This window comes from Lathyrus oleraceus, chromosome 7 (assembly GCF_024323335.1).
Source record: "Lathyrus oleraceus cultivar Zhongwan6 chromosome 7, CAAS_Psat_ZW6_1.0, whole genome shotgun sequence".
Taxonomy (NCBI): Eukaryota; Viridiplantae; Streptophyta; class Magnoliopsida; order Fabales; family Fabaceae; genus Lathyrus; species Lathyrus oleraceus.
This window is the reverse complement of record NC_066585.1, coordinates 124,242,951-124,254,931: the sequence shown is the minus strand read 5'-3', so window position 1 is coordinate 124,254,931 and position 11,981 is coordinate 124,242,951. Positions and strand designations below refer to the sequence as shown.

The window sequence follows — 11,981 nt, the reverse complement described above, 5'->3', positions numbered from 1 at the left end:
AAGAAGTTGTTAGTAGTTGATTTTTTTCATTAATGATTAACTCATTTAGTGTGCATTTGTTTTACATTAGATAGTTTTCAAACCATAAATTTTGTTTCTAACTTCTTTTGGTTTCAATAACTATACTCCAACTTTAGTCATCGCCATGAAATAAAATAAATGAACTTTATCAGTCTTTGAATAAAAATCTCCCCAAGATTTTATAGGCCAATTGCCAATATTCCTTTTGATAAAGAGGAAAGGATGTAGTTCCTTTTGGAAAGGGTGAGGGGGCATATAGAACTGCAGAAAAGATCAATAAAACATGATTTAATTCTTCGAAGGGGCATACCAATACCACCAACAACAAAGTAATTTGGCTTTCAAATCTTATTGCATAAGAAGCTGTAAAATGAAAAGGATGTTCAAAATATATTGCTTTCAGTATCAGTTTAAGACTATTCATGATGCTTTATTAAGTCAGGAACCTGATCAGGGAAAATAAATAAACTAGGGAAAAAAGAGGCGAGTATATATGCATTATATTGATAGTTTTGAGCTGAGAAGAATTTAGAGTGGACTAAGAAAATGGATCAAACAATTTATTGTCAGATACTCAATATATGAGGTTATTCATTTTGGACCAAAATCTCCTTCTTGTAAGGAACCACTGTCATACAAAACACCAACCCCAATTTCAACAATGAACTAAAGAAATATCATGAGGTTCAGTGAGGACTTTCCTGGATGCAAGCTTCGGGATGGAAGGCGATATGGCATAAAACTGGAATATAGTTCCATATACGATCTCCAAACCCGTCCAAAATTTCTACTTAATCCTTGCTCTAACTCAATATTGTGAATAACAAATATACAAGTGCATGTCATGTGATATTGATGAACTAGATGTATGCGAATGAAAGACTGTATGTATTCTAACAACTTGACTAAAACATGCACCTGCTATAACCAATTGAAGACCCATAAAGATAAGGGCTTCCTTTAGCAGGTTTCTTCCTTACCTCCTCCATTCCGTGTTGCTTTCTGCCTTATTCCTCACTGCCTATTTGAAGTTTCACTATTCCACCAGAGTCAATATAATAAGGTTCATTTTATTACCCATTACAGCGTTTGTTGTTTCTCATCTCCCTGTATCGTCACTTGATTTTACTACTACATAATTACACTGATCATAAATTGGTATGACATTTGCTTTGCTATGGACGAAAATTTTGTATAGCAGTTGCCCTTGCCAAAAAAAACCTTGTATATTAGGGTCTGTAGATATACCAGAGAACTTCAAAACTGGCTCTTATATTATGCTCACAAGTCATCCTGAGCTTAGGATTGGTTATACCTACCAATGGTCACACAAGAATTGATCCACCTTGCCTTCTTCATCTTTAATTTAACTTCATTATGTGATAAATTAAACAGCCCCTTAGAGTGAATAGGAGTGCAATTGATTTAAAATTCATGTATCATCCAATTGCTATTATGTAGGCAGCCACAAGGCAATTCTTTACATTTGGCAATAACAAAAAATGGTCACTCCTTCAAAGTTATTCCTCCAACGCCAATATATATGTTTATCACCTCCATGTGGACCTAATCTTGGTCACCAAAAATTATTACAAGAGCAAGTCCCATTAAGGAAGTGGTGGAATCTCATGTTATCCCTCACAATAATTTTTCTTCCTGTAACTTTGGATGTGGCACACATTACAATATGACAGTCCTCGCATATCCTAAGGTTCTTCATAATCTTTATAGTGGAACCTGCATCTGTACTTAACAGTCCATAAGCCAAAGCAAGTTTTTCACTATGTGACATAAGTAAAAGCCTTTTTCCTTCATTATCAATATCATACGGCACAGAATTTAGTTTTGGTTGATATCCATTAGCCTTCAGTCGCTGCAAAAGATCATATAATGCCTTCTTTATCTCATTAATCTCTGGATGTTTCACATCCCCAGCAAAGAACTCGTGTACAATACCATTCTTCGCTTCGACCCAGCTACACCCCGGATTTTTTCTCAATTGCTTTTCTCTCATCAATTTCCTGACCCTGGATACATCATCCCATCTTCCAGCCAAGGCATACGTGTTGGACAACAATAAATAATTCCCCAGGTTATCAGGTTCAAGCTCAAACAAATGGTGAGAAGCAATTTCAGCAACATCAGGATTTCTATGGATGTGTGATGCTCCAAGAAGTGCTCCCCACACACCTCCGTTGGGCTCCATAGGCATTGTCTGAACAAGCCGGAGCGCTTTATCCAATTGTCCTGCCCGGCCAAGAAGATCAGCCATGCAAGCATAATGATCTGCAGTTGGAGCAACACCGTAACATTCTTCCATGGCACCAAAGAGATGCTGACCCTGTTCTACCATGCCGGCATGACTACAGGCCGTAAACACACCTACAAAAGTAACATGATTTGGTTTTATCCCAGTCTCCAACATCTCATAAAACAATTTGATCGCGGCACGAGCACAACCATGCGCTGCAAACCCAGCAATCATAGAACTGTAAGAAAAAACATTCCTTTCCTTCATTCCTTTAAACACATTATAAGCTTCCTCCACATTACCACATTTAGAGTACATGTCTATCAATGCAGACCCCACAAGAACATTATTTGCAGACCCAAACCTAGAACTCTCAGCAATGCCCCTTATCCAATTAGCATACCCAGAAGCACCCAATTGGGCACAAGCAGAAATAACACCAACCAATGTAATCTCATCCGTCTCTACGCCAGCCTCTCGCAACCGTCGAAAAAATTCCAACGCTTTCTTCGGCATGGCATTCTGAGCATACCCAGTAACCATAGAAGTCCAAGCAACCTTATCCTTACCAGGCAACCCATCAAACAACTCCCGCGCGGAATCCATGTCCCCACTCTTTGCATAAGCGACAATCAACTCAGTCCAAGAAACCGCATCCCGGTGTGGCATTTCATCGAACACCTTCCGCGCGGAGCTCAAAAGCCCACATTTCACATACATATCAATAATGGTGTTGCTAACATATAAATCAGAGACAAACCCAAACAACAGTGCGTGAACATGAAGCTGTGATCCTAAAATGGGGTTTTTTAAGGATGAAAAAAGAGCGGAGAAAGTGAACGAAACTGGTGAAATGTTACGGTTCAACATGGAAGAGTATAAACGAATGGATTGGAATAAGGGTCCATTACGAGCGTAAGCACGAATGAGAGCGGAATAGAGGAAAGGGTTAGGAGAATGGACCTGTGAGAAGAGAAGGTGAGGGTAGGAGTAAACGGGAATGTGAGGGAGATTGGTGAGGAAACGAAGGAGATTGGTGATGACGTAGGAACATTGGTGGAGATTGTTGCGGTAGATGTGAGCGTGAACTTGTTTTGCATGGTTGAGTGTGGTGCAACAAGATTCGATAACTCGCACTGCTTCCCACTCCAAAACACGGATTCGACCAACCATTTCCTTATAATAAAGTGCTGAAGTTTTTGCAGTTACAGTTACGCATTCACTTGATAAGGTTGCTCCATGATGGGTTTGTTCGTTAATCAACCAATGGTGGTCTCTGTCTCTGGTATGAGCAATCCTTAGTTGGGCACAAACACAAATGTCTTGGGCATACCCACACAAATGAAAAAAAAAACAATTTTTATATTTAGAGTGGCTCTTAGAGTAGATTCAGTCATTAAATAAATCTATGTAACTCGTTTATTGGGATTGAATTTGGTTGAAAATATCACGTGTTAATTTCTTGCAACTGCGATCAAGATTCAAGAGAGATTGTAAATATTTGATATCAAAATTGATTTCTTAACTAGATTAGTTGATTCAGGATGTCGGATATTATTAGTAAAAACAAAAAAACAAGTCTATGTAACATCTTTAATCATTAACGTATTGAATAAGTCTTCATTTTGTATAAATTGTCTCTCTCTCATAATAAACTTGATTCTCTCTCTCATCCATAAAAAAATACTTTAATTTTGCGGGATACCCATTTTTGTCTAAGTCACTTTTTCAAATTTTTGACTTAACGGGTTTTTGTTAGGCATAATATTTTTTGACTGCATCAAAGTTTACAGGGTGTGAGAGTTCTTCATCATCCATAGTTGTAAGAACTAGGGCACCTCTAGAGAAGGATTTATTTACAACATATGGGCATTCGTAATTAGGAGTCCACTTTCTACATGAATCCTTGTGTACAGGCAGGATCTCCTTGAGCACGAGATCTCCTTCTCTGAATTCCCAAAGACGAGTTTTTTTGTCAAACGCCCTCTTGAGTCGTTTCTGGTACAGTTTTCCATGGCACGAGGAGGACATACGCTTCTCATCGATGAGGTACAGTTAGACAAATATGTTTTGGATCCATTCAGCTTCTTCTAGTTTGGTCTCCATCAAGATTCTCATGGAATGTATCTCTACTTCGATTGGGAGAACGACTTTCATCCCATATACCAAGAAGAATGAGGTTGCCCTGTTGAAGTGCGGACTGAGGTCTGATATCCATGTAGTGTGAAAGATAGCATTTCGTGCCAATCCTTACAGGTTTTCACCATCTTCTGCAGGATCTGCTTGATGTTTTTATTAGTGTCATTCATCTTTGGACGATATGGGGAAGAGTTATGGTGCTCAATCTTGAAGCTCTCGCATAACTCTTTCATTGTTTGTTGTTCAGGTTTGTCCCATTATATGTGATAATTCGGCTTGGAATTCCATAGCGCCAGATAATCTCCTTCTTGAGAAAATGGGCGACCACTTGTCTCGTCACGTTGTCGTATGTGACATCTTCTACCCATTTGGTGAAGTGATCGATGGTGACTAGGATGAAGCGGTGACCATTGGAAGCTTTAGGCTCGATGGCGCCAATCATGTCAATGCCGCAAATTGAGAATGACCAAGGTGATGTCAAAACATTCAACAGTGTTGACGGCACATGCACTTTGTCAGCATAAATTTGACATTTATGACACTTTCTGGAATAGCTTAAGCAATTAGACTACATGATTAACCAGTAATAGCCAACCCTTAAGATCTTCTTCGCCATAGCATACCCATTAGCATGGGTTCCAAAGGATTCCTCATGAATCTCTTTGATCAACAGATCTGCTTCGTGTCTATCCATGCATCTGAGCAGAAGCATGTCGTGGTTTCTCTTGTATAATACATCATTGTTCAAGAAGAATTTGGATGCTAACTTTCTCAAAGTTTTCTTATCCAGGGTTGTAGCATTTGCTGGATACTCCTGATTTTACAGATAACATCAAAGTACTTTATAAACTTCATGACTTAAGCGCGATACGGGATTAGCTTGGCATTGCGGGTTTCCCGTTCTCCTTTGATTTGATATATTACCAAAGTTGAGTCACCATATACCTCAAGGATTTTGATTCGGAGGTCAACTGCGACTTTAATAACCAGGATGCATGCCTCATATTCTGCTATATTATTTATGCAATCAAAGCACAGCATTGCTGTGACCGGAGTATATCCACCATTTGGATTCATCAAAACAACTCCCACTCCATGCCCCATGTAATTGGAGGAACCATCGAACATGAGCTTCCATCGAGATCCTGATTTGGGTCCTTCCTTAGGTCCTGGGATTTCATAATCCTTTATTGCCATGATATCTTCATCAGGGAAGTCAAATTCCAGTGGCTGGTATTCTTCGACTGGTTGGTGTGCAAGGTAGTTAGACAACACACTTCCTTTTATAACTTTATGGGATATGTATTGTATGTCATTCTCAGACAGTAACATATGCCAACGGGCGAGTCTTTCGATTAAGGCAGGATTTTCGAAGATGTAATTTATTGGATCCATTTTTTAGATCAACAAAGTAGTATGACAGATCATATACTGCCTTAGACGACGAGCGGCCCATGCTAAAGCGCAACAACTTTTCTCTAAGAGTGAATATCATATTTCACAATCGGTAAACTTCTTGCTCAGATAGTAAATGACATGTTCTTTCCAGCCGGTTTCATCATGTTGCCTCATCACACGTCCCATTGACTCTTCAAGCACAATTAGATACATAAATAGTGGCTTACCCTGAAGAGGTGGAATCAGAATATGAGACTCTTGCAAATAATCCCTAGTTTTCTCAAAAGCTTTTTGGCATTCAAAGTTCCATTCAATTTCTTGATCTTTTCGAAGCAACTTGAAAATGGGCTCACACGTGGTAGTCATGTGAGAGATAAACCTGGAGATGTAGTTCAATCGTCCAAGGAAACCTTTGACTTCTCTTTCGGTATGTGGAGCATGCATGTCTTGTATTGTTATGGCCTTGTTGGGATCTACCTCAATTCCTTGTTGACTGGATGAAGCCAAGCAACTTTTTTGATCAAACACCAAAAGTGCATTTAGCAAGGTTCAATCGTAATTGGAATTTTCTGAGGCGCTCAAACAACTTCTGCAAGTGGTTCATATGATCCTCTTCACTTTGATATTTAGCGATCATATCATCGACAAAAACCATAATTTCCTTGTGCGTCATATCATGGAAGAGGGTGACCATCGCTCTTTGGTATATTTCCCCTGAGTTCTTGAGACTGAAAGGCATAACCTTATAGCAAAATGTTTCCCAAGGGGGTAATGAACATGGTCTTTTCCATATCTTCTGGAGCCACATTGATTTGATTATAACCTAAGAATCCATCCATGAAGGAGAAGACAACGAATTTAATAGTGTTATCTACTAGAGTGTCGATATGTGGCAGAGTGAAGTCATCTTTTGGACTAGATTTGTTTAAATCCCTATAAATCGACACATATTCTGACCTTGCCATCCTTCTTGGGCACGGGCACGATGTTAGCAACCCATTGAAGATACTCCATAACTACTAGGAAACCAGCATCGAATTGATGTTTGACCTCTTCACAAATCTTCAAAGCAATGTCAGGCCTTATTCTTCGGAGCTTCTATTTTACCGACGGACATTCTAGATGAAGTGGCAGCTTATGTACAACATTATCAATGTTTAGACCTGGCATATCCTGGTACAACCATGCAAATACATCCATATACTCTTGTAGAAGCTTGATCAATCTTTCCTTGATGCTTGCCCCAAGTGTGGTCCTGGCCTTGAACTCTTTCTTCTCTTCTTTTTTACCAAGGTTGATCTCTCCACCGGCTCTTGATGTGGCTGAAGGGCTTTAGACTCGTGCTCGAGCAGCCTTGCCATCTCTTCGGAGATGTCACAATCTTCCTCACTCTCTTCTTTCGCTTGGTAGATAGGGAGTTCAAAGTTATAGGAAGTAGTAGGGTCATCAAATTCAATAGGTTTATTAATTATTCAGCATGTTTTTGAATGATTACTTTTAGAAAAAAATGGAAATTAAAATGCAAAAGAAATAAATAATATTTTTGTAGTGTTTGAAAAGGTTGTCATTTTTTGAAAAGTAAAATAATAAATGAGCAATAAGAGTTTGAACAAAATGCCTTTTATTTATTATAATGATATTTGAAAATTAAAGTGGCCCTACACATGATCCATTAGCATTGGGCAGAGCTAAGGATTTGAAAACAAAGGAAAACATAATTACTTAGACATGGGAAAGACTTCAGGGATCTCAACTGTCTCCCAATTTGTCAAGGCTGCTTCATACCGGTATATCATATTTGGAATTTCTTCATCTGGGGTGTCATCTTCAATGGCACTGACTCGATCTCCGTGGACATAGCATATGCTGAGGAACACTTCCTGAAATCTTTGTATGCGGTCCTTTGCAGGGACCGAGGCTCCTTTCTTAGGATAGGTCTTGCACCCAAACCAAAGTAATCCTTTTTCTCACTGATATCAATTACTTACCCCCAACCTGCAGGGCCTCCAATTTCAATTGCCGATTTCGCATTCTTCAAAGATGCAAATGACAAATTGGCCTTCTCAACAGGGTCCTTCATTTCTAAAAACGTGGCATTGGCTATCTCGAGCGCCTGGAAAGAAGTTTACATGGCATCCTCATCAGCCTCAATGTATCTGAAGGAGGAGAGTTGACTAACGATGAAATATTATTTGTCTGAGATGATGATGAGCTTATTATTGATGATAAACTTCATTTTCTTGTGCAAAGTAGAAGTCACTGCCCCAGCAGCATGTATCCATGGGCTTCCCAAAAGACAACTACAAGGAGGATTAATATCCATGTCTTGAAAAGTGATTTGGAATACATGTGGGTCAATTTGGATCGATAGCTCCACCTCCCCAATTAATGCACTGGTTTTCATTTTTGCTCCTTGATAAGACAATTTAGCAAGTGCCCATTTTGGCATGACATTAAGTGAAGATCCAATGTCAACCAATACTCTAGCTAAAGCATATTCTTTGCATTTTATGGACACATGTAAGGAACGATTGTGATTTTGTCCATCCTTAGGCAACTCTTTATTGTTGAAGCTTAAAGTATTGCAAGTTGTGATATTGGAGACCATCCCATCGAACTGGACAACCGTTATATATTGAGTAACAAGAGTTTGAGTAAGAACTTTTAGTAGAGCCTACATATGAGCTTGAGAGTTCAACAACAAGGACAAGATAAATATCGTTTACAGCGTTTGATATAGTTGATTGACTATTTTATAGTCCCTCTTCTTTATCATTTTTAAAATTTCAACAACTTCACCAGACTGTACCACTTCGGACTCCTTAGCAGGAACTGCAGTTGTAATTTCCTTTTTCGGTGCTTGAGAGGTCACATTGAGATTGGGAGTATTTATTCAAACACTACATGGCATTCTACTCATTCCCGCAATATTTATGACATCAGCACTAACAACTTCCTGACTTTTCTCACGTTCAACTTCTTTAGGCTCCCTATTGTCGCATCCTGCGAAAAATCAACCGGCGAGCCTAAAAATAAAAAACACACAGAGCCGCCACTAAACGTTATTTATCCCAAGATAGGGAAAGGAAACGCTCAGAGAAACCTGGAAAGACACGGTCTCGCGACCAGAGAGAAAAGGTTCGGGAGTCGGTTACGCGAGGGGAAGGTATTAGCACCCCTCACGTCCGTCGTACTCGACGGGATCCACGTCTTAGAATAAAGAAAAGGTTGCTAAACATCACACACACACACAGGGAACGCAGGTGGGGTTAAGAGGAACGAGCTCGATAAGGTATCGCACCTTATGCCTACATATCTTGTCTGGAACAAGAATCAGAGCCACTGTAGTTCGGCTTACGCACGCCAAACAACACAACATACAAACAAGCAAGGGTGGCAAACATGGAGCCCGACAACCACTGGATGGAATTACGTCGGCATCCGAACCAAAACGCACTCAAAAGGGGCAAACATGGAGCCCGACAGCCAATCCTGGACTTACGTCAGCATCCGAACCCAAACAATCAATAGCATACAACAAACAAACATACAAACACACGCAAAAAAGAAAAAAAGGCGCCCGGAGTGGTCTCGCACGACCACCTGCCTACATACCTCGTCTGGCACGAGGATCAGGGCGATGTAGTTCCCCTGAAAGGGACTAAATTGCTAACCAGAAACCGGGGAAAGATACACAACTAGGGAGCTGAGACTCGAGCCTAATGTTGTCATGCATCGTTAACCCTAAGTTCGGTTTTCTATCCTACTTGCATAAGCAAACTAACCTAACCAGGAAAGAAGCTAGCACACAAGCACACAATCATATATCATCAAATGAGAACAGGTATCTCAAACAAGCATGTCAATCAGATATCCACATAACACGCACTATAGCCAAACAAGGGGGCTCAATCAATCAGGTTTGACTGCCTAAGCAATCGTCTGTACAGGCTGGATTTACTCTTAACCTTGCCATTACGAGGCTAAGGTGAAGCAGATGAAAGGGTGAAGTGAGGATCAGACCTCACAGCTCTTATCCCTAACCAGGGAGAGCTGACAAATGAGCATGGGTCCAGAATAGGGGAACCCTTCTATACTCGATGACTCTGACACAACAGATCTTGGGCTTCTGATCTCAATGCTACAACCATGTAATGGGAGCAAGGAGAAGACTCACTGAATAGTGGGGGACAGGCTGCTTGTCCCTAACTTCCACCAATTGCCTTCTTTGAAGGACTTTTCCTGCTTGGGCTTAAAAATAAACATACACAATCATTGCCTCTTAAGGAGGACTTCAGACAATTTGCCCGGCCCGGTAACAGCCGGGTCTCCAGACTACATGAAGTAAGAAGGTTATACCTCAAATGCAAGTTGCTTAAGCAAAGCAAAGCAAAAGTTCACAAGGAACTAAGCAACTAAAGTACCTGGAAACAATCAAACTCAGTTAGTATTCAATCAGACAAATTGTACAGCAAACAATCAAACAGTCAAACTATACACAACACAAGGCAAGCTCAAGGCTTAAACCCAAACTCCAACACCTACAAAACAATGTTATGTTAGTGTACAAATATCCACAACATCAATTAAAATCAACTTGGATCATTCTCCATGTACATTGCTTTTTTGATCCTGAAAAATCAAGCAAATATTAGCAACTAGACCACTAGGCCAAGCCTAGGGTCCAAAAGCAAGAAAAAACTTAAAACAGCAAGGTATCCACCATCCAACATCAAATTATCATCAAACACAAGCAAACATCATTGGTCTCATGTTTATATCATCCATCAAGTTCAATTCATGCACAAAACAATCCATATGAGGTCAAATGAAGCATCAAACACACAAACAGAAGTATTGCATTCAAATCCATGCCAAAACACATCCAAAAATTCTCAAATTAAATACACCTAAACAGGGGTCAATCAAGGTCTACCATGTCAAATTTGAGCTTAATTGGGCAAATGGAACCATGTCAATGAAAATCAACAAAAACAGACACAATTACATGCTTCAATTCACAACATCAATGCATACATCCACTTCAAAAATTCATATCTCATTGAAAACAAAAAAGAAATGGATGAGACCAAAACAGGGAGGTCACATTATGTGTCTACAACATTCATACCAAATTTCATGACCATACAGTACAACATGAGCATTTCCCAATCATTCTACCAACCTAGGTCATATGAACTTGCACATTCAATCACCAGAAATGAAAAATCATGATCAATTAGAAAATACAACATAAAATTCCACAAAAATTCAACAAGCATCCTAACATGTCAACCAAACACCATGCAAAATTTCATTCAATTCTAACATGTATAGGCCAATCAATTAAATTCCACAAGTTGACATCAAGAGGTGTGACACAAATTGTCACACCTATGTTCCAAAAATCATAACTCAAAGGCCAGGTATCAAAAATCCACAAAATTTACATATAAATGACCATCAACCAGTCAGGAATCATCACAAAAAATTGGCACAAATTTATTTTATGATATGAGCATTTCATGGATCAATTACCAAAATGTATCAAAAATGGACATACATGAGAAAACCCTAGGCAATTTATTTTTCTACACGTGAAAAAAAAATATTAAAAATCACCATAAAAAACTACACATCACAAGGAGAATAATGCAAAAAGTCTCATCAAATTTGGACAAAAAATGAAGAACTTATGAATTTTTGAAGTTTGGAAAACAATGCATATGGAAATTGTAGGGAAAAATAAAATGGATTTTAAGTTTGAAAACATGCTGCAGGTGATACGCGTATGGCGCACAGTGATACGCGTATGGCCAGTGGTGGCTCAGTGATACGCGTATGGCGCATAGTGATACGCGTATGACGCACAGTGATACGCGTATGGCGCATAGTGATACGCGTATGGCCAGCGGTGGTTTCCACCATCTTCTTCGCGAAGACGGCGGAGCTGTGTTCAGAAAATTTTCCAGAATTTTGAGATGCATACATCAACAGAAAGCTCTTTCAATGTAGATTACAGATCAATCAATATCTAAACCTAACAATCCATGGATTAAGAGATCCGAGCAAAAACATTTTGACATGTCAAACTTTAAGCAAGCATAACTCATTCATTTTTTATCCATTTCACACGAATTTTATATCAGATTAATCAGCATGAAAAACTCTA

General features: G+C 39.3%; 2 protein-coding genes across 2 annotated transcripts; both read right to left on the bottom strand.

Annotated features, from left to right (window-relative positions):
* Nucleotides 1–499: 499 nt before the first annotated feature.
* LOC127101096 (pentatricopeptide repeat-containing protein At5g44230) lies at nt 500–3,732 on the bottom strand. Its single transcript, XM_051038424.1, has one exon. It carries the CDS (start codon nt 3,443–3,445, stop codon nt 1,598–1,600), a length of 1,848 nt encoding a protein of 615 aa, XP_050894381.1. The 5' UTR covers nt 3,446–3,732; the 3' UTR covers nt 500–1,597.
* A 1,537-nt stretch (nt 3,733–5,269) lies between these two features.
* On the bottom strand, nt 5,270–5,806 carry LOC127102387 (uncharacterized). The gene has a single exon (XM_051039759.1). The coding sequence runs from the start codon at nt 5,804–5,806 to the stop codon at nt 5,270–5,272; it is 537 nt and encodes a 178-aa protein (XP_050895716.1).
* Nucleotides 5,807–11,981: the final 6,175 nt, after the last annotated feature.

Bases quoted from the DNA above. Each gene is read 5' to 3' on its own strand.
- LOC127101096 (XM_051038424.1), bottom strand. From the start codon at position 3,445: ATGGTTGGTCGAATCCGTGTTTTGGAGTGGGAAGCAGTGCGAGTTATC.
- LOC127102387 (XM_051039759.1), bottom strand. From the start codon at position 5,806: ATGGATCCAATAAATTACATCTTCGAAAATCCTGCCTTAATCGAAAGA.